The sequence below is a fragment of the Piliocolobus tephrosceles genome, chromosome 20 (assembly GCF_002776525.5).
Source record: "Piliocolobus tephrosceles isolate RC106 chromosome 20, ASM277652v3, whole genome shotgun sequence".
Classification (NCBI taxonomy): Eukaryota; Metazoa; Chordata; class Mammalia; order Primates; family Cercopithecidae; genus Piliocolobus; species Piliocolobus tephrosceles.
In genome coordinates, this window is record NC_045453.1 from 48,168,547 (window position 1) to 48,192,111 (window position 23,565).

At 39.7% G+C, this 23,565-nt stretch overlaps 2 protein-coding genes across 6 annotated transcripts in view; one reads left to right on the forward strand and one right to left on the reverse strand.

Annotated features, from left to right (window-relative positions):
* MACROD2 (mono-ADP ribosylhydrolase 2) overlaps positions 1 to 11,474 on the reverse strand; it is a 2,106,139-nt gene extending 2,094,665 nt beyond the window's left edge. For 3 of the 4 annotated variants that reach the window (XM_023217826.3, XM_023217825.3, XM_023217824.3), the window contains exons 1-2: positions 11,181 to 11,474; positions 4,646 to 4,762 (exon numbers count right to left, since the gene is read on the reverse strand). In XM_023217826.3, coding sequence (XP_023073594.1) covers positions 4,646 to 4,762; positions 11,181 to 11,226 — 163 coding nt within the window. In that variant the 5' untranslated portion in view covers positions 11,227 to 11,474. The remainder of the gene's footprint in view (positions 1 to 4,645; positions 4,763 to 11,180) is intronic. The other variant, XM_026456119.1, reaches the window with a different exon arrangement.
* A 4,894-nt stretch (positions 11,475 to 16,368) lies between these two features.
* SEL1L2 (SEL1L2 adaptor subunit of ERAD E3 ligase) overlaps positions 16,369 to 23,565 on the forward strand; it is a 150,224-nt gene continuing 143,027 nt past the window's right edge. The window contains exon 1 of one of the 2 annotated variants that reach the window (XM_023217830.3): positions 16,369 to 16,507. In XM_023217830.3, the coding sequence (XP_023073598.1) occupies positions 16,450 to 16,507 (58 nt within the window). In that variant the 5' untranslated portion in view covers positions 16,369 to 16,449. The remainder of the gene's footprint in view (positions 16,508 to 23,565) is intronic. The other variant, XM_026456120.2, reaches the window with a different exon arrangement.

The window sequence follows — 23,565 nt, forward strand, 5'->3', positions numbered from 1 at the left end:
TCAGCTGACAATACATGAACCCAGGGATCAATCTTATCACTACTGAGAGAGACAATGATGCATTATGTGCCTCGTAATACGATGCGAAAAGATGCACAATAAAATATTCTTTCAAAAAAATTTAAACCAACCTCTGAACAAACCTCTGGATTTAACTACCAACTCGTAAGAAATAAAGGGGATAGAGGAACATGTTCAATGATACCAGAGAGATACAGTAATCAAAATTCAAAATATAAAAAATTCTGCAGGACAGCCTAGTGTATTCAATAAATAAATTATAAGGGAAGAAGGAAAAAAGGACAGAGAGAGGTAACTATAGATTAAAAGTTACTTAAGGAACATATCAATAAAACGCAATATATGGACCCTGATTAGATCTTGATTCAAGCAAATCAATTGTAAAAAAAAAAAAACCCTTTATGAGACAATGGGAAAAACATGAATACTAAATGGATATTCAATTATATCAAAAATTAAATTTTAAGTTAAAATTTAAATTTGAGAGGTAATAATAGTATTTTAGTAAAAAAACAAAAATATGCTCCCATCTTTTAGAGATACATACATATGCATACATACAGATATTCATTTATAGATAAAATTGACACGACATATGTGATTTCATTCAAAATAGCCTGGGGGGAAGGTATAGGGAGCACTGGTATAGATGAAATAAAACTGGCCACGTAATAACTGTTGAAACTGGGTAATGGATGCATTGCTACAGCCAGGTATTGCTTAACAACGGGAATACGTTCTGAGAAAGGCATTAGGTGATTTCATTGCTGTGCAAACATAATAAGGTGTACTTACAAAAATCTAGATGGTATACAGTCTACTACACACCTAGATTATATGGTACAGCCAACTGCTCCTAGGCTAAAACCCATACAGCATGTTACTGTACAGAATACTGTAGGCAACTATAACACAATGGTAAGTCATTGTGTATTTAAACCTATGTAAACACAGAAAAGGCATAGTAAAAATACAGTATTATAATCTTATGGGACCACCATCATATATGCAGTCTGTCAATGACCAAAACATCATTTTGTGGCACATGACTGTATTCTAGTTTTACATATATTTATAAGTGCTCATTAAAAGTTTGGAAAAAGAGGCAGGTGCAGTGGCTCACGGCTGCAATCCCAGCACTTTAGGAGGCCAACATGGGCAGATCACTTGAGATCAGGAGCTCAAGACCAGCCTGGCCAACACAGTAAAAGCCCATCTTCACAAAAACTACAAAAATTAGTCAGGCGTGGTGGTGCGCACCTATAATCCCAGCTACTCAGGAGCTCAGCAGGAGAATCGCTTGAAGCCAGGAAGTGGAGGCTGCAGTGAGCCCACATCGCAGCACTGCACTCCAGCCCAGACGACGAGTGAGACTCAGTCTCAAAAAAAAAGTTTGGAGAAAGAACTGTCTCTGGTAGGCTATTAACTCCTGAGGCAATATTTAACTTACTGATTGAGCCCCACCAACCCAGAAGGCACCATTGCAGGTGCCAGAGACATAGTACAATAGGAGAGGCAAGACTTTTAAAATCCCTGCAATATAGCAACTGACCTAATTGGTAATACAGAGGAAGAAGTAATTAGAAATATGTAAGTCTAGAGATTAGCTAACAACAGTTTAACAAATACAAACATAAACAGCAAGCGAATTATGTATTTAATGGGTTTTTCTGGGTGGGGTTTTTGTTTCTGGGTTTTTTTATTTTTTTATTTTTTGGTAATCATCTCCCATTCTTTCCTCTTCTAATTCATGGCTTTCCAGTATTACCAAAGGGGCAAGTCAAAATAAAAATACTATCTACTTGCTTCCACCTTTCCATACAAACACTGATTTTGTGTTGCTTGGCAATATTTTGTTTCCTTTTGTTTTAAGAAGGCTTAAAATCTACATTGTTACAAATACATTTGGCCACTCCCCTCTTTTTCATTTAACTTTCTACTATGCTATAATAACAAGAAGCATTTGGTTAAAGTAAAATAAATCTGAACAAAGCAAGAAAAAAATTAAAAGCAATAGCTCAAGAACTATTCAAGTACTCAGGAATATTCAGGCAAAAATGGCCCTCTATGAAAATGTAAGTAATGATAAGCTACTAAATTAAAAACTGATATACTGTCCTAGCCCAATAAATATTGTTCATTTCCTACAATTAGAAACTAAGTGACAAGGATTTATAGACTTTTTTTAAAACTTAGTTTAAAATCCCATATTTAATATAAATATCAATACCTATACACATATGTGTATAAGCAATGACTTAAACTTTTCAAGTATAACCATATGTATAGTTGTCCTTTACTATTTTTTGTAAATTTATATTTTTAAAGAATCTTTTAAACTGCTAAAACACTAAAACTCTCTTGACTAATATTTTCTAATACCTGAGCACTGAATAGGTAACACAAGAAAAAGTCATATTAAAAATGTGTATTGTATAGAAATATTTACAAATATTACTTGTAAAATGAGCCATTCCACTTCATGAAAAAGGAAGAGGCCAGTCACCAGTTTCTAGGTTACAACAGCGAGGAGCAAGTACCATTTCAGGAAAAATAGAAATATAATTTTGATCACATCACCTTGTTCCCCAGGGAGGACTTTCAAGTTTAAAACAGCATAAGGGGGAAAATAAGAAACACACAGAGCAGTTGTAAACCACTTATAAAGCTCATATTGGGAGGCAGGATTAAACATACAGTATCTTGTTAGAGGATAACCATGTTAGGTGTCATTCTATTCAATGTATTATTTTCTGATTTGGGGAACATTTAGTACAGGTTGAGTAGTCCTAATGCAAAAATTCAAAATCCAAAATGCTCCAAAATCTGAAACGTTTTGAGCACCAACATAATGCTCAAAGGAAATGCTCACTGGAACATTTTGGATTTTGGATTAGGAATGCTGAACCAGCAAGTATAATCCAAACAATTCCAAACCCCAAACACTTCTGGTACCATGCATTTTGGATAAGGGATACTCAACCTGTAGCCATTTAAAAAAAGAAGCTGCTGTTGCTGCTGAAATATTCAATACCAGTTGCTTATGAACAAAAAAAAGAAATTACTGAGACCCAAACATGAAGCGGCACATAGCCTTAGGTAAGATAAGGGACCAGAATTCTGTTCCCCTGATTTCTAGCCCTGTATTCTTTTCATTATACAGCGCTTTCTTTTCTCTTTCACTGATGTCTTAATCAGACCATTCTTTTTTTTTTTTTTTTTTTTAATCTTTGTACAAGATTTTATTAAAGGTCTTTACAGAGCAACAACCAGACTCCAGAATACAGCTGCCAAGGAGACCCTGTTACACTGTGGGGACTGGCTGGGGCAATGCAGGTGGCTCTGGCTTCCCACCTTTCTGAGATGGGGGTGGTGGGCAGCATTTCATCTTTGGACTCCATGATGCTCACGTGGTCAGGCAGGGGCTTCTCAAGGCAAATCTTGCCAGTTTGGAATCAGACCATTCTTAAAACAACTTGCATTTACCGAAGACACTGGGCAGACAGTCAGATGTGCATATCCCAATCAGCTTGTCCAATGACCCCATTAGAACCTGGGGTAGAGCTGCTACCCTGCTTGCCCAAGGTCACACGTTTCCAGGCTATGTAAGGTCTAAAAGAACCCACAGCTTTTCACTCCCAATCCCACATGCTTTGCCTTTCTAGAAAAACAAAGTTGTGTCTAAAACCCAAATCCTCAGGTCAATGTGTTCCCCTCACAGACACCAAGGCCTAATTTTTCCCTTAAGATTTTATCCATAGGAATTCCACGCTACTCTTTATTTTCTGGGCCCATAGTATCCTGTGTAGTTCCATCGATCTAAGACCACAACCTGTGAAATTAGCATGTTTCAAGTTCATTTCTTTCATAAAGTCTTTCTCAACTGTTAAGTACCTTAAGAAGCACTGTTTGTCTGAACTTTACATCCAGATCATTAATACCAATGAGTGTTAATTCAAAGATAAGCATATTAAACATCCATTAAATCTATTATGTTGTTTTTTAGAAACTTTTTCACGTACCTTTTTAATCCTTAAAACTTCCTTTATATTCTAACATAATCTAGATTCTCACCAAATCATAAAGACTTTGAGGATAAATTCTGTCATACAAATACTTTATATATAGACATAATAACACACCATACAAAATATATTCTCTGAAATAATAAGAAATGTTCTTTGGTTTTTCTGTTTGGTTTTTCTATTTTTCCTAATACACTCTCTTTCAACTGTATCCCCAATCCTTAAAATAACATTAGAAAATCCATTGTAAATGAACTTAAAGCAAACTCAAAGGGCCACACCACCAAAGCAGCAAATCTCTAATAGCATTTGCTCCAAGAACTGTTATAGAATAGAAAAACAAAGGACCTATAAAAGAAGTACCATATTATAAATGTGGTATATTTCAGAACACAAATTATGTTAATATACTTTCCTAAGCTTAAAAAACACCATAGGTTACTAAAAACAATAAAATCATAACCAAACAATAATTTCAAATAGCAAAATAGTAATCTGTTTATTGAATGCCAGTTATTCATTTCTCTCAACAATTGTCCTGCAGGAGTCATAAACAAATGGGAACAATATCTACCTAAAAAATGTTCCAAAAAACTTACCATCATTTTGGCCCTTGCCCTTCATCTCCTCCTTCCATGACAGAATGCTGTTCAGGGGAACATAGTCTCTTAGGTATTCTTTGCGTCTCTCTTCTAAGGTCATCTTCAGTAAACGTTCTTGCAAAATAAAAGCAGAATCTCCATTTGTATTTAATGTTTAAACAAGGGAATTATGTTTATACTTTAAGTATTTACCAAGTTAAGCTAACAAAAGAGTTGATACAGTCCTGAAGAACACCACAATGCAAATCCAGTGACTCCATATTTAAATGTTAAAAATGTTAAAATTCGTATTACCAGGGGAGAAAAAAATCAAAGCCTGATGAAGACTCTCTTGTGATAGTCCAAGAAATAAGTACACTCATTTACACTTTCAATCAACATCTATAGTTTACTATGGGCCAGGTGATATGCTGGATAAGTGATATGGTTTGGATATATATTCCCTGAAATGTTACGTTGAAATGTAATCCCCAATGTGGGACGTGGTGCCTAGTGGGAGGTGACTGGGTCATAGGAGCAGATCCCTCATGGCCTGGTGCTAGCCTCAAATAGTGAGTTTTCGTGAGATCTGGTTGTTTAAAAGTGTGTGGCACCTCCCACCAACCCTCTCTTGCTACTGTTCTTGCCATGTGAAGTGTCTGCTCCCACTTCATTTTGCCCCTGTAAAAGTAAAAGCTCCCTGAGGCCTCCCCAGAAGACCTAACAGATGCCAATGCTATCCTTGTATTGCCTGCAGAACCATGAGCCTATTAAATCTTTTTTTAATAAATTACTCAGTCTTAGGCATTTCTTTATAGCAACTGCAAAAACAGTCTAACAGTAAGATACAAAATAGTACCTATATAAATAAAATACTAAGACAGGTATGTACAAATAGTAAGAGCACAAAAAAGGCAACCACCACGATATTTCCTCAATTGCACTCTCTATTTACTTACAGCTTTGTGTAGATGACATAAGAATTGCTTTAAATATATATATCTATCTTGATGATAAAATGAAAATATTTTACAAATTGCATCTTACAGTTAATTACAGTGGATGTCGTTTATAAAGAACTCACTATGGCCAGGTACTTCACATATAAATCTCATTAAAATAATCTTTCTAATAACTCATAAAATTGATAGTATTATTATACCAGTTTTGCAGATAAGGAAATGAAGCACAGCAAAGTAGTTTGCCCAAAGCAAGAGAGCTTTCAGGAGGGAAGCCAAAATTAAAATTCAGACAGACATCTCCATTAGTCAAAGACTACACCCTATGTTATTTATTCCACCGTACTACACTACATTCTCAGGAAAACTCCCCAAAAAAGGTAATATGTATGCTGGTTCATGAAGGACAGGAAAAATTTTGCATGAAGAGGTAAAAAGAACATTTCAGACTAACAAAACAATGTAAACAAAGGAGGTATGAATACTATAACCAAATGAAGCTGCAAGATATGGTATGAGAAGAAGAATGGCCACAGAAGTGAAAAGTAGCCAGAAACAAAAATAAAACAAAACTGTACAGGGACTTGTATGCCATAGTGAGCAATTTTAACCTTTATCCTATAGACTACTAGCATTGAAAGTTGATTACGCATTTCCTAGACAGTATATAAAACAGCCCACTAGGACACAGGAAAACATGTAAAAAATTCTATTTACATTCGTTTCTAACCTAAACAAGGAAGAAATATTTACCAATATTCAATGTATAAACTGACACTGGCTTCCTCACTGTGTGTGTCAGCTTTCATGTCTCCCATACCGTAACAATGGTCTCCACAACGTAGAGAGAGAGACAGAGAGAGAGTTATTTCTCATACTCTCCAATTCTCTTTCAGTGTATCGCAAGGTACTGCAGTTTAGGCAAATGGATTCAGGGATAGTTAGTATCTAGTTTAAACGTAATCTAACCTTCACAAAATAACCACTTTAAAAGATTATTGCACAGAAATACACTGCAGAAGTATTAATGTAAGCACAAGTGAACAGAAAATGGGGAACCAATATTTTCCCCACTCCTGTAACTAGAACTTCAGCCACATTAGGAGACAAAAATATATATATATTAATCAAAGGTGATGTATTCACACAAATTGAGTTTAAAGTACCTATAGGACACTGAAGAAGCTGAAATCAAGAATCTGGAAATTTAAAGAGTGGTCTAGCCTAGAGATTTTAGAAGTTATAACCTAAAATTCTAGTCCTAAAGGAAAAAGAAAAGGGAACGGAAGGAAGCATCAAACCTCAAAACACAGTATTTAGGAAGTGGGCACAAATAGGAAAACAATGAAATAAATCTTAGTTGTCACCAGTGGTACAAGTTCCTGGTAATGCAGAAACATTCAGTAAACTGAGTTGGTTTTTATTTTTTGAGACGGAGTCCAGCTGTCACCAGTGGCGCGATACTGGCTCACTGCAACCTCCGCCTCCTGAGTTCAAGCGATTCTCCCACCTCAGTCTCCCGAGTAACTGGGACTACAGGCATGCTAAGGGAAATACCATCAACTGATACAGGAAGGTCAGAAACACTGAAAATTACTTAGCCACCAAACTGCTTTTATCAATGTGGTTACCAACAGCATGGAATAGAGGAAAAGTGGTTAACAGAGCTGTGTGAGTTACAATCTAAATCGTGCAAATCTGTAGGTTACTTAACCTCTTTATGTTTCAGTTTCCCTTTGAGGTCAGTAGGTAGGTATTATTCCCAACTTATAGATAAGGGAAGTATAAACAACGTCAACTATTACCTAAGATCCCAGAGCTACTTAAGCAGTATAAGTAGGATTCAAACCCAGGCAACCAGGTATTCAAAGCTCTTAATCTCACAATATTCTGCCTCATACAGTTTCCTACCTCATAAGGTTGTTGTGAGAATTAAATGAGATAATCCATATAAGCTACTAAGAATAGTACTGAGCATACAAATGGGGCTTAAATATTAACTATTCTTATATGAATACTAACATGATTGTTACTACTGAATGACTTCAGGAACATTACTTTCATTAGAATATAACAGAAATCCAGAAGACAATCAAGGACTGAACAAAAGAAGGAAAGTGAGAACAGCAACTCCAAGTTCGTGTGAAGCCCTAGGAAAGAAAAGTGACTCTAAGGTGGAAGAGATCCGAGCACTGTTACAGGCAAGGGAGAGGAACCTGAAGACACCAAGAAATTAGACATACCCAAGAAACACTACCTGATGGTGCAAGACCTCAAAGAATATAAGATATGGGATAAAGGGAAAAGCAGAAAGGTTAATCTTACACACAAGGAAAAAAAGTCCTTTCTCTAAGATAGAACAAAGCCAAAAGGACATGTAAAGGAACAGACCAATGAGACTATGGAAGAGGATGTTACGGCTGTTCATATTACATGGCATTTATTTTCTCTGTGATTTTTTTTCTTTTCTGAGACGGAGTCTTGCTCTGTCGCTCAGGCTGTAGTGCAGTGGCACAGTCTCGGCTCACTGCAACCTTCCCCTCTCAGGTTCAAGCGATTCTCCTGCCTCAGCCTCCTGAGTAGCTGGGATTACAGGCGTGTGCCACCACGCCCACCTAATTTTTTGTATTTTTAGTAAGATGGGGTTTCACCATGTTCGCCAGGATGGTCTCAATCTCCTGACCTCGTGATCCGCCCGCCTCGGCCTCCCAAAGTGCTAGGATTACAGGCGTGAGCCGCTGCGCCCAGCCCTTCTCTGTGAATTAAAAAGGCAATGTCATCTCTTTAGTATGGGGGATAGGGTCTTGAGAGAACAGGAAACGAGAAGGGAATGGTAAATTTAGAATTACCACATAAAGGCAGAAAAGGGGGATGATCAGCAGTATGCCAAAGAAGTGCTAAAAAGGCTCAGATCACAAATAAAAAATTATTACAATATTACTGGGCAGGTTAAAAGACATTATGAAGCAACTTACAGTTTTCATGAATGTCAAAAGGTACATACAGAAATGCAACCTGGCCTCTATTGCTCCAGTTATTTAAAAGTTGAAGTGTGAACACTTAAAAACGAGATCAATTTAAAACAGAACAATGAAATAAGTTGCAATACTCGAAAATGCACATTAGTGGTTCAGAATTAGGACGCAAAATACTAGATCAAAAATATTTATTTAAATATATGTGGTCTTCAGAACTCCTTAATTACTTATTTAAACAACGAAACATACTGAAGGCCACAAATATATATGCATTTTCTTTGTCATTTCATAAACTTTTCCTTAAAGAATGCTTCACCTTTACAATGAGTCCTTTTTCTGTGAACCAAGCATTTAAGTAGGCGACCTATTTATTAAATGGTATACTGAATTAAAAATGTTTATAGAATGCCTTGACATTTCAATGAGGTAGGTAAGCCTTCCTTTAGCTTTAAAGGACAGCTGCAAAAATACTATACCATCAGCTTCCCAGTGGGCTGAAAGGAAAAAGGTCATGCATCCCATCAGCTTCTCTAATACGAACTATGGTACTAGAAATCCTCAGCTCTTCCTTGGGGGTATAATATATATTTTATATTTAAACAATCCAAACATAGACATCCTGAAAAAAGACACTGAGAGATGCATTAAAGTCTTCGTATCACAGTAACGTTTTCCTTTAACATTAAACTTCATGCAAAAATAACTTAGTTTTGGATAATTACTTTGTTAACTGCCTTATTTAATGGTGCACTTGCTTCCTTAGGAAAAAAAATTGGTTATATCTTCTCCATTATTAAAAGAGAAGAAATCAAGACATTAAAAAAGATTCTAAAATGCCTGCTGGTCACAGTCCAACGGTGTAGATGTTAAATGAAGGAAACATTATAACGTTATTATTTGAAGAACATTGTTTTTCTATTATGACAGAAAAATAGTTAAGTACTCACTATAATTTCATCAATGATTCATGTTACTGAAAACAATGTCTGTGTCTTCCACTGTTTTGCCCTCATTATCATCAATAATACAAAGCTAACATTTCAGCATCATCAATAAATATGGGCATAAATGAGTTTTCAGTGCTCACAAGGTAAATCCTTGTTGAAAGCCTGTTGAAACTACAGTAACTACTACTGAAAAAACAAAGCAAAATTATTTTACACTACTTTATCAGGCTGTTATTCTCGACAGCATTTGATTTATAACACCAGAAGTGTTAGCTCTCTATATACCCATAATTATTAAAACTTAATTAAATGATTAAACTATCAACACTTTTAATCATTTTAATTGTGTTGTTCAGTTATCTTATGTTAAATCTTCCTGCAGCAAATTTGAAAACAAATTCCCGCCTCATGCCTTCGCTCGTGCATTGTGGAAGCAGATCCTATATAGAGAAGTCTTTTTCCATACTAATTCCCTTTCTTACCTTCACTGTTTGGCCTTCAAGTTCATAAAGGCCAGGACTTGCAATAAAAATTTACAGGTTTCAACGAACTACTAACAAAGAAATCAACTTTCTACCTAGTCACCCCTACACCCTTTTGTAAACATGAGGTATCCAGGAGAAATGTGCACTACCCTCAATAGACCTCACCCTTGCTATACAGGTTTTAGTGTATTTTAGCAATTGGAGTGCAAGAAGTTTTTGCTACATTTCTGTAAATAGCTAAAGAATGAAAAGGAAACAGGTGTGAAAAGGAGGGTGAAAAAACGCCAGAGACACTCAACTTAGAATTATCTAACTGTGATGGGGTAAGGGGGAGATCTTGGTGGGAGAGGCTGGATGGTACACTTGTGTTTCTTCAAGAATCAGTGCCACTGTCAATCTAGCTGATTTGGATAAACCTTATATGCACAAAATTCAGAGATGGGTTCATTCAGAGTGACATTAGTCACAAAATCTTACTCTGAGCAACTTCAGCCCATGAATGGTGATGGAATACAGAGAAACACTGTTAGGAGAAAAGCCCATTCAGACTTCTCTTAAGGCACTTATCCTCACGGACAACACTCTCGTTTTAGGGCTCCCCTAGAGTTTCAGGTTTCAAAAGTCACGCTGCGGCAGCGAAGGAAGGAAACCTAGACAAGGAGTAAACACCCGATGGTGGGAACACTTTCACATTTGGGGGTTGGGGGACAAGAACGAGAAGGAAAGAAACGAGGGTGCAGGAAGCGCGGAGGCACAGCGGCAGCTGCAGCCTGAGCACCCGCCGGCGGGCACGTGTCCGCGGGACACCCGGGCCGGCAGTGCCCAAGTCCCAGCTGCCGTGCAGAGGAACTTGTGCCGCGCCCAGGGCTGCAGCCTGGGGGTCCCCGTCGCGAGCGAGGCGAACGCAGCACAGCCTCGGGAGAGGGTGACCGGGTGCCGAGGGCGACAGAGAGGGGCGTGCGCCCACACGTGCGCGAGCTGCAGGTGCCCAGGGGCGGCGCGTGCACGCCGAAGTGCGCGCGCGTGTGCGCGTGTGTACACACGGACACCGGAGGGAGGCGGCACCGGCCGGGAGGGCGCGAGGCGGGAGCTCGGGCGGAGGGCGCCGCGGCATACACAGCCTGACCCCCGCCCCCACCCCAACCCCCACCGCCCGCACCCCCAGGACTCGACGGGCCGGTTACCTTTCTCCTCTCTCCACACCTTTTTCTTCTTGTTGCTGGGGTACATGTTGCCGTGGGGGTGGCTGGCTTTAAGCTGCAAGTTCCCCAGGCTCACGGGCAAACAGGGTGTGTGTGGAGTGGGAGGGGTGGTAGGGGGCACTCAGCAGGGAAAAAGTGAAAGAGGCTCCGCGTCCTGCGCTGCTAGCCGCTCGCTGCTCTCCAGTCGCCGCCCTCCTCCCTCAGCCCGCGCTCGGCTCCGGCTCCCACCCGCCTCAGCCCCGCGGACGCCGCCACAGCAGCACCTCAGAGCCTGTCAACTAGGTCACGCCTCGCGCTAACCTAACACCCGCGCAGGCACCGCCTACCAGCCGCTAGGCAGCGCCGCCTCCCATTGGCTGCACTGCCCGCCGCTCTCCGCGTTCTAGCCACGGCGCGCCCCAACTTGGGCCCCAAGGCGCACGCGCAGGCGCAGGCTCGGGCTCGACGCCGAGGACGTTAGGGAGCTGGAGGAGGCGGAACCAGGGAGCGAGGGGGCGGAGCCAGGGAGCGAGGGGGCTGGAGCTGGCTTCGAAACGGGGGCGGGGCGTGGAGCCGATGCCTAGGAGGAGCGGGAGTTGGACCGCGCTTACCGCTGGCCTCTTGGAAGACTTGAGGGCGTGGCCTGTAGGGCCAGGTGAGCCAAGTGACGGGCGAGCTAGCGGGCGAAAGCCGCCTCAGGGACTTGGAGGATGTACAAGTGGGAGGAGACCGAGGGTCAACACGAATTGTCCGTACTCACTCCAACTGCCCTGTTGGGGAGAATTTTTACCAATTAATCTGATGCTTTCCTCTGGATGGGCAACTGAAAAAGAGCAAAAGAAATGCAAGTATTGGGAAATGGTTCCACATCGTATGCAGTTGGTTCCTCAAACTTGTAGTGAAAATTACAAATTTCATTGGAATTTGGTGGTTTAGAAAGAACAAATGTAGACTGGGATACTCAAGACAGTTTTAAGAACCAAGAAGTTGCGGACAACCAAAATGTTATATTGGAAACACGTCTTACATCAAAACAAATCCAGATGCCTGTTAACCAGAGCCAAGTGGTCTTACTTGATTCTACCAATTGCTTAACGTTAAGACACAGGTCCAAAAAGCTGGCTTAATTCTGAATAGTATTAACTTGGCGAGTTCTGAACACCCGGTTTCACATGAGTAGGGTGACCTATAATTTAGAAGTTTGGTACCCTCCTCTCAAATTTATTGTGTTTCTATGTATCAGATCATCTTCAAGGCTAACTGAGTGGATGTGGTAAATCCACATTTATTTGGCAATTTGGGTACTATGTTATATATATATTTGGCAAATAATTATTTGGAACACATTTTTAAAAAATAATAGAAGAGAAAAGGAAGAAAAGGGGGAGGCCCCGATAAGAATTGTAAAGAATGGAATATTTTTAGTAGTAGGACACTCTCATAAGGATGATTCACAACGTGGTAAGGTAATTTTTGTTTTGTCTTTTTTTTTTTTTTTTTTGAGACAGAGTTTCACTCTTGTCACCCAGGCTGGAAGGCAATGGCTCCATCTCAGCTCACTGCAACCTCTTTCTGCCAGGTTCAAGCAGTTCTCCTACCTCAGCCTCTGGAGTAGCTGAGATTACAGGCATGCGCCACCACGCCTGGCTAATTTTGTAGTTTTTAATAAACATGGGGTTTCACCATCTTGGCCAGGCTGGTCTCAAACTCCTGACCTCAAGTGATCCCAAAGTGCTGGGATTACAGGTGTGAGTCACTGTGCCCAGCCTGTTTTTCTTTTAATGCTGTGAAATACGTAAAAAATAGATTTGGGAGAAATAAAGAAGGCTTCAAGAAGGAAGTGATATTTGAGCTAGTAATAAAAATATGTACTTATTTTTTAGCACTAGAAATAGAAAGAGGTCTTTGATTAGAGACATTACCAAGGAAGAATAAGGAAAACCTGATAATGAAATAGATTTTGAAAGAAATGTGAGGAAGAAAAGAAAAGCATTTCATAGCAGGGTAAGGTGGCAAATAGCAATGTTAGTATTAAGCAATACGGGAGCAGTTGCAGATTTTGTGGGAAAGATATTGACTTCTTATTTAGAAATGTGAAAGGTAAGAAAAGTACATCACACTAGACACCTGCCCTTCAACAGAGAAGCTATTGGCATTCCAGCCTCCAGCCAATTCTTCCACATGTGCTTTCTTAAGAACATTACACGATTGATTATCTCTTCTCTCATGTCAGCTTAAAGAACTGGAACTTTGATTGTATGAAAGCACATTAAAAATATGTAGAGGGCATTTGTTCCAGCATTTAGTATTAATCACTCTGACAAAATGCCATTATCATTCAAAACTGTTAAATATTTAACATCCCTAAAGTACCTGAAATGTGTCGTGGACCAAACTGAACTCATGCTCCTTCTCCCAGTTTTCCCCATCTCTTTGAATGGCTCCATTACTAGTTTAGTTGAAAAATCTGGAAACCTAAGCACCATCCCTTGTACCTGTTATAACTTCATTCTCATATCGAATCAGTTGCTATACCTACGCAATTTTATTGAGCAGTCTGTATAAGTCTGGAATCACTGCTTTGCAATATCATTGCAGTAAACTTAGTCTGAATTTAACTGGACTATTGCAAAGACTTCCTAAGTGGCCTTCATGCCCACTGTTGCACCTCGTCTATCCATTGTCTAGACTGCATCTAGTGATACTGTGTCAGAAGTGATCACGTCTTCTCACTTCTGTAAGTCATTCAATGACTTTCTGGTGGTCTTTACTATGTGCTGACTTATGTGCACCCAAAATTCATATGTTGAAGCCCTAATCTCCAATTTGACTAAATGTGGAGATTAGGTCTTTAGGAAGTAATTAAGGTTAAATGAGGTCATAAGGGTGAGTGAGGTTAATAGGACTGAGCCCTTATAAGAAAAGGGAGATCTCTTTTGCCCTCTCCTGCCACCCCTTTCCCTGCCGTGTGAGGACACAGTAAGAAGGTAGCCATCTGCAAGCAAGAAGAAGGCCCTCACCAGAACCTGGTCTCAGATTTCTAGCCATCAGAACTATGAGAAAATTTCTGCTGTGTAAAGTCACCCAGTCTATATTATTTTGTTGCAGTTGCCTAAGCTGACTAATACAGTCTTTTTACAACAATTAAATTATTAAGAATGGAGTGACTATCACCTAGTAATCCAGCCTTATTTTATACTATACTCCACTGCCACCCCCATGCCCCAGTCTCTGATTCCAGCCCACAGAGCATCATTTCATGTTCTGGAACACCATATAGCCATAACCATTTTTTTTTTTTTTTTTTTTTTGAGACGGACTTTCACCCTTGTTGCCCAGGCTGGAGTGCAATGGCGCGATCTTGGCTCACTGTAACCTCTGCCTCCCAGGTTCAAGCAATTATCCTGCCTCAGCCTCCCGAGTAACTGAGATTATGGGCATCTACCACCACGCCTGGCTAATTTTTGTATTTTTAGTAGAGACAGGATTTCACCATGTTGGCCAGGCTGGTCTTGAACTCCTGACCTCAGATGATCCACCTGCCTTGGCCTCCAAAAATGCTGGGATTACAGGCATGAGCTACGGCACCCAGCCCATAAAGCCTTTTAACATGTTCATTGCAACACCCAGGACATGATTTGTTTAGCTGACTCACACTCATTCTTCATATTTCAGCTTAAACATCACTCCCTAGTGAAGCCTTCCCTGACTCTGACCCCACCTGACCTTTGCCCTGTTTCCCCTTATATGCCTTCATTGCTCATTGATTTTCCTATAAAGCAGTTTGGGTTTGTTGTTGTTGTTTTGAGATGGAGTCCCACTCTGTCTCTCAGGCTGCATTGCAGTGGCGCAATCTCTGCTCGCTACAACCTCCACCCCCCAGGCTTCTGGCCCCGGGATTCAAGCACTTCTCATGGCTCAGCCTCCTGAGTACCTGAGACTACAGGTGCGCACCACCAAGCCCAGCTAATTTTTGTATTTTTAGTTGACACGGGGTTTCGCCATGTTGGCCAACCTGGTCTCGAACTCCTGGCCTCAAGTAATCCACCTGCCTTAGGGTCCAAAGTGCTGGGATTAGAAGTGTGAGCTACCACACCCAGCCAACATTAAGGATCTTGAGAGATTGTCCTGGATCATGTTTGTGGGCCCTAAATGTAATCACAAGTATCTTTATAAGAGGGGCACAAAGGGAGATTAAACTACAGAAGGCAAGTGATGACTGAGCAGAGACTGAAATGATGTGGCCACAAATCAAGGAATGCTGGCAGCCAATTAGAAGCTGAAAAATTCCAGGCCAAGAGTGGATTCTTCCCCAGGACCTCCAGAAGGAGCTAGCCTTGTCTTTGATTTTAGCCCTATAAGAATCGTTTTGGAATTCTGGTCCCTAGAACTATGAGAGAATAAAATATTGTTGTTTTAACCCATTAAGTTTGTGGTAATTTGTTATCACAGCAATGGGAAACTAATAAAAGGAGTAAAACTGTAAATTCAAAACAATAAAATGTCTATTTCTGAAGTAATGACCTGGACAGACTGTAAAAGTTGGATATTTTTGTAGGCATAATTTCTCAACTAGCTCTATGCCTTGGATATTTTAATATTTATATGTTTTCCCTAAATATTCATTTTGATTTCTCGTAGCTTTGAAGGTACCACTTGTGAAATGTCTGTGTTATTTGAGATATGTAAAGACATTGTTAAACAGTCTTTGTTTGCCTTTGTTTCAGTAAATCCTCAGCAGTTTCTAACTGGAAAAGAGGATAAAGATTTTCATCCAGATTGGGAACAAAGCAGACTTGGCCCATTGTTTCTTTTCCACTATAGCCTAGAGATATCAGCTTACAGGATGATGTCAGATCAGTTCATGTACCTTAATTGTGTTTTTACATAAGAGTAGTTTGTACCTCTAGAGGCAACATAAAAATAAGAACTTCCAGCACCCCTGAACACAGTTGAACGTGTGGACATGTACGAGTTGGACTTCTGGTCCCTTCCTTTCATGTTAGAGAGCCACCCCTAATTTCTAGACAACCCTTTATCTTCAGCCAGAGGAATAGCAGTGGATCCTTTCCACAGCCTACATTCTCCAGCAGCTGCCTTCATTCCGGCTTGAAAGGAATTCCCTGGCAGCCCATTGGCCCAAGAGTTAAGGAAATGGTTGCTTAGCAACTAACTGACTCCTGCCCCCACCACAGCCCTGAGAAGGGGAGCTCTTGGGCCAACCACCTAGTTTCTGCCTGTGTTACAGTGAAGAGGAGTTGCTTAAGAGAAGATGAAGCCCTTGTCTCTGTTAATAGAGATATTGATAATTCTTGGGGTCACAATTAAAAGTAAGTATTTTTTTTGTCCTTACAGTTCTCTATGAGGATCTTTTCTGTTTGCTCAAATAGTGCCAAGGGCAGAAGCCAATCAAAAGATTAGAACTTTACTATATCCCTAAGTAATGCCATTTTTGTACAGGTATTTTAAAATATGCAATAAGAAGAATAGATGATAATGATAGTCTCACTTGGGATAATACTTGGGAAGGGTGTGGGCGATGGGGAGAAAACAAATCTATGAGAAAACCACTACAGTAATTGTTATAAAGTAGGGATATTTAGGGCAAGTTGTTAAGTGTTATTAAATTTAGAATATCATAAAGGTCTAGTTCCAAGACTTTAAAGGAAAAATATAGGACTCAAAGAGTGTGAAAGATCCATAAACATGTTCTTTTAAAATATTTACACAATAACAATTTCACTTCCAAAGTTTCAATGTTTCCTATATAGTTACTATCTGAAAATGGAAGTTATTTTCCAATCTTGTTTCTTTGGTCATTTTTTGAGTTACTTTTTACCCAATCCTCATATAATGTGCTCATGATAAATTCAACTTAATAAATATTTATTTGGTCCCTGATTGTCTAGTGGTTAGAATTCAGCACTCTCACTGCCACAGCCTAGGTTCAATTCCCTGTCAGAGAAAAGAAAAAAAAAAGGAAATATTTGGATTTTACCAAGAAATGTAAGATTGGTTTACCATCCATAAAGTAATCAATGTAACAATCACATCAATAGAATAAAAGACAAAGATCACATGATCATTCTAAACTAGTAAAAGCATTTGACAAAATTCAACATGCTTTGTGATAAAAATGTGTGACAAACTAAGAATAGAAGGAAACTTTATCAACCTGATATAATATATCAAAAAACCCAAAGCTACTATATTTAATGGTGAAAGACTGAATGCTTTACCCCTAACATCAGGAATAAGACGAGGATGTCCACTTTTGCCATTTCTATTCAACATTGTACTGGAAGTTCTAGCCATGGCAATTACACAAGAAACAGAAGTAGAAGACATCAAGCTTGGAAAGAAAGAAGTGAAATGATCTGTATTCACCGATGACATGACCTTGTATACAGAAAATCCTATGGAATCAAGTACAAAACTATTAGAACAAATAAATGAGCTCCACAGCACTGCAGAATAAATACAAAAAATGGTTCCATTTCTATACAATAGCAATGAGCAAACCAAAAATGAAATTAAGAAAGAAACTTTATAATAGTATTAAAAATGAACTACTTAAGAATAAATTTTACCAAAAAAAGTGCAAAACTCATCTTCTGATAACCACAAAAATTGTTTAAAGAAGTTAAAGACGACCTCACTCAATGAAAAGACTTCCCATGTTCATGGATTGGAAAAGTTAATATTGGTAAGATGGCAATACTCTCCAAATTGATCTACATATTCAACATAGTCTTTATTTATTTGTTTATTTATTGTTTTTCAGATGGAGTTTCGCTCTTGTCGCCCAGGCTGGAGTGCAATGATGCAATCTCGGCTCACTGCAACCTCTGCTTCCTGGGTTCAAGCGATTCTCCTGCCTCAGCCTCCCAAATAGCTGAGATTACAGTCGTCTGCCACCACACCTGGCTAATTTTTTGTATTTTTAGTAGAGACGGGGTTTTACCATGTTGGCCAGGCTGGTCTTGAACTCCTGACCTCAGGTTATTCACCGGCCTCAGCCAGCCAAAGTGCTGGGATTACAGGCATGAGCCACCACACCCAGGCTTCAACACAATTTTTATGGAAATCCCAGCTGACTTCTTTTCAAAAATTGGCAAACTGGTCTTAAAATTCATATGGAAAAAAATGTTCCTGAAAAAGAAGAATGAAGTTGGAGGATTCACACTTCCCAATTTCAAAACTTACTACAAAGCTACAGTAATCAAGACAATATGGTCCTGATGTGAAAATAGACATATAGATTACTGGAATAGAATTGAGAGTTTTACAAGTAAACTGTCACACTTATCATCAATTGATTTTTGGTAAAGATGCCATGAAAACTCAGTGTGGGAGGTGCTGGAGGAGAGAATCTCTCCAACAAATGGTACTGGGACAACTGGATAACCACATGAAAAAAATGAATTTGAAAAAATTAAATAAAACAATTTTTAAAGGCTAGGCACAATGGTTCCTATCTGTAATCCCAGCACTTTGGGATGCCAAGGCAGAAGGATCACTTAAGGCCAGGACTTCGAGACCAGCCTGGTCAACATAGCAAGAACCTCATCTCTTTAAAATTAAATTAAAAGATAAATAAAAAATTCGTAAGAATGAATTTGTACCCCCACCTCATACCTCATATACATAAATTAATTCAAAATAGATCAAAGACCTACACATATAGCTAAAGATTTAAAACTCTTAGAAGAAAACATACACATAAATCTTCCTAACTTTGGATTAAGCAATGATTTCCTAGATATGCCACCAAAAGCACAAGCAGAAAAGGAAAAACCAAACTGATTATCAAAACTCTTCTGCTTTGGAAGATATCATCAAGAAACTCAAACAACAACCCACAGAATGAGAGAAAATTTTTGCAACTCATATATCTGATGAGAATTCAGTATTCAGAGTATACAAAGAACCTTACAACTCATCAACAAAATGACAACCCAATTTAAAAATGGGCAAAGAAATTGGATAGACATTTTCCCAAAGAAGAACGAATGACCAAGCACATCAAAGATATTCTACATCATTGGTCATTAAGGACATGAAAGCGAAAAGCCAGTGAGTTATCACATCACACCCACTAGGATGGTTATAATCAAAAAACAGGAAATTATCGGCCGGGCACAGTGGCTCACACCTGTAATCCCAGCACTTTGGGAGGCTGAGGCAGGTGGATTATGAGGTCAAGAGATCAAGACCATCCTGGCCAACCAACATGGTGAGACCCTGTCTCTATTAAAAATACAAAAATTAGCTGGGCATCATGGCACACACCTGTAGTCCCAGCTACTCAGGAGGCTGAGGCAGGAGAATGGCTTGAACCCGGGAGGCAGAGGTTACAGTGAGCCGAGATTGCACCACTGCCCTCCAGCCCAGGCGACAGAGCAAGACTCCGTCTCAAAAAAAAAAAAAAAAAAAAAAAAAAGGAAATTATCAAATTTTGGAAGGATATGGAGAAACAGGAGCCTTAACACATTGCTGGTGGGAATATAAAATGGTATAGTCACTGTGGAAAACAGTGTGGCAGTTTCTTAAAAAGTGAAACACAGATATATTAGGTTTGTGCAAGAGTAATTGAAGTTTTGGCATTAAAAGTAATGGAGAGGCCGGGCGCGGTGGCTCACGCCTGTAATCCCAGCACTTTGGGAGGCCGAGGCGGGAGGATCAAGCGGTCAGGAGATCTAGACCATCGTGGCTAACACGGTGAAACCCTGTCTCTACTACAAATACAAAAAATTAGCCAGGCGTGGTGGCCGGCGCCTGTAGTCCCAGCTATTTGGGTGACTGAGGCAGAAGAATGGGGTGAACCCGGGAGGCGGAGCTTACAGTGAGCCGAGGTGGTACCACTGCACTCCAGTCTGGTCAACAGACCGAGATTCTGCCTCAAAAAATAATAATGGAGAAAACCATAATTACTTTTGCACCAACCTATGCAATGTGACCTATTAATTCCACTACTAGGTATATAACCAAGAGAAATGAAAACATAGTGTTCACACAGAAATTTGTACACATATATTTATAAAAGCATTATTCATTATAGCTTAAAGGTGGAAACAACCCAAATATTGACCAACAAATGAGTAAATAAACAAATTGTGGTATTTACAATGGAATATACATACAACGGAATATTACTCAGCCATAAAAATGAAGTACTGATACGTGTTACAATTTGGATGAACCTCAAAAACAGTTGTGCTACATGAAAGAAGCGACACAAAAGGCTGCATATTGTATGATTCTTATTCTATGAAATACCTGAAATAGGCAAATTCATAAAGATAGAAAGCAGATTACTGGGTTAGGGGATGGCAGAGGGGAGAAAGAGGAGTGACTACTTAATGCGTACAGAGTGTACCTCCGGGATGATGAAATTTTGATGGCTGTATAACACTATGAATGCACTAAATGCACTAAATTGCACACTTTAAAAGGGGTAATTGTATGTTATGTGGATTTCACCTCAATTTTTTAAAAATGTTGCAATGCTTCAAAAAACTGGCAGTTCCTCAAAAAGTTAAACATAAAGTTACTATATGATCTAATAGTTCCATACCTAGGTATATATCCAAGAGAATTGAAAACATATTTCCATACAAAAACTTACACATAAATGGTAGCATTATTCATAAATAGACAAAAAGTGGAACTAGCCCAAAAGTCCAACAACTGATGAACAGATCAACAAAATGTGATATATCCATACAACAGAATATTCAGCAAAAACCACAAACAAAGTATGATATGGATAACCTTGAATACATGGTAAGCAAAAGAAGGTAGACACAAATGGCCACATATCACATGACTTCTTAGGTATGAAACGTCCGTAATAAGCAAATACAGAGACTGAAAGTCCATTACTAGTTACCTAGGCCTGGGAGGTATGGGGGAATTGGGGTGATGATGACTTAGGGGTACGGGATTTCTTTTTGGGGTCATGAACATTGTTCTCTGATTGTGGGATGTTTGCACAAATTTGTGAATATCCTAAAGGCCATTGAATTGTAGAGGGAAAAAATAAATCTTTAATGAAGGTTATACACTAGGAGTATTGGGGATATAAGAATATCTAAGAACAGTCCATATCCTCGAGCAGCTTAGAGTCTCGAAGAGAAAAACCAAAATAACTAATGAATAAATTGTAAAGTGTTGCAGGTAATAAAACAGAAGTACTGTAGGGCACAGAATGAAGGAGAGGTCAATTCTACTGGTGTATGGAGCAGTCAGAAAGGCTTCACAAAGGAAATGGCATAGACCAAATCTTGAAAGATTAGTGAGTATTCACCAAGCAGGCAAGGGAGAGCAAGAACATTTCAGTCCAGAAAAAAGGACCAAAGACACAGAGGAATGAAAAAGCATGGTCTATAAATAAGTGTATCAGTTTGCTGTTGTGTAGTATATAAGAAGCAACTTATGAGGCTGGAGTGGTAGGCAGGGACTTTGTGTGACAGGTTATGAAGTTTGGGCTTTATCCTGGGAGGAATGGGTAGTCATTTCAGGTTTAGTCCTTGAAGAACATGAATAGAATTATGCCTTAGAAAAATGACTTTGAGAGTAGAATAGTAGCTACTAGATGTGAGGGTTGGGGGAGAGGGGATATCCAACGGTTGGTTAAACAAATACAAAAGTATAGCTAAATAGGAGGAATAAGTTCTAGGGTTCTATAGCACTATAGTGGGACTATATTTAACCACAATTTATTGTATCAAATAGCTAGAAGAGCAGATTTTGAATGTTCCAAACACAAAAATGTGATAAACATTTGAAGTTAGAAACATGCTAATTACCCTGATTTGTTCATTATACATTGTATATATGTATCAAAATATCACACTGTGCTCCATAAATATGTACGATTATTACATATTAATTAAAAACTAAGAAAAGCAAAAAAATATTTAATAGCAAAAAAAGCAAATATTCAATGCCCTTTAGCAAAAAAGAAAGAAAAAAGGAAAGAAGAGGAGAGGGGAGGAGAGGGAGGAAAAAAGAGAGAGAGAGAGAGACTTTGGCAGTAGAGGATTGGATGTCACTGTGTAACTCTAGTGACAGTGTAACTAGTAGAACATTACTGAATGGTCCAAACAAGAAACAATGAAGACTTAAACTACAGCAACAGCAGTGGGAACTGAGAAGAGTTGATGAATATCAACGCTAGAGAGATTATCACAGAAGTCCAAGGTGAGAGAGTGCTAAGAACATGGGAATTGCCAACAATGCCAAATGCCAGAGAGAATGGGGAAATTAGAGTCAGCAAGTGACCATGAAATTTAATAGCTTGAGAATTTTTGTTTCCAGGATAGTTTCAGCAGAGAAGCATGAACAGAAACCTGATGTCAAGGCTGGGTGTGGTGGCTTACGCCTGAAATCCCAGTACTTTGGGAGGCCGAGGCAAGCAGATCACCTGAGGTCAGGAATTCGACACCAGCCTGGCCAACATGGTGAAACTGCGTGTCTACTAAATTTACAAAAATTAGCCAGGCGTGGTGGCGGGCACCTGTAATCTCAGCTACTCAGGAGGTTGAGGCAGGAGAATCACACAAACCCAGGAGGTGAAGGTTGCAGTGAGCTTAGGTCGTGCCACTGCACTCAAGTCTGGGTGACAGAGCAAGACTTCATCTCAAAAAAAAAAAAAAAGAAAAGAAAGGAAGCTGATTTCAATTGGTAGAAGTGAACATGAAGAGAGAAAGTAGAGACATAATGATTATACAGAGTTCTTCCAGGATTGTGGCAGTGTTCAGGGTCAGACTCTAGCTATCGATAGATCATTCATTAATTGTGGATGTATAGAGAACCAGCAAAGTAGTTAGTGGGAGAGAAAACAGTTGTTTTTTAAAAGCTAGTGCTGGCGGGGCACAGTGGCTCACGCCTGTAATATCAGCACTTTGGGAGGCCAAGGCGGGCAGATCACATGAGGTCAGGAGTTTGAGACCAGCCGTGACCAACATGGAGAAACCCCGTCTCTACTAAAAGTACAAAATTAGCTGGGCATGGTGGCGCATGCCTGTAATCCCAGCTACTCCAGAGGCTGAGGCAGGAGAATCGCTTGAACCCAGGAGGCAGAGTTTGCACTGAGCCGAGATTGTGCCATTGTACTCCAGCCTGGGCAACAAGAGTGAAACTCTGTCTCAAAGAAAAACAAAAACAGCCGGGCGCGGTGGCTCAAGCCTGTAATCCCAGCACTTTGGGAGGCCGAGACAGGCGGATCACGAGGTCAGGAGATCGAGACCATCCTGCCTAACACGGTGAAACCCCGTCTCTACTAAAAAATACAAAAAACTAGCGGGGCGAGGTGGCGGTCGCCTGTAGTCCCAGCTACTCGGGAGGCTGAGGCAGGAGAATGGCGTAAACCCGGGAGGCGGAG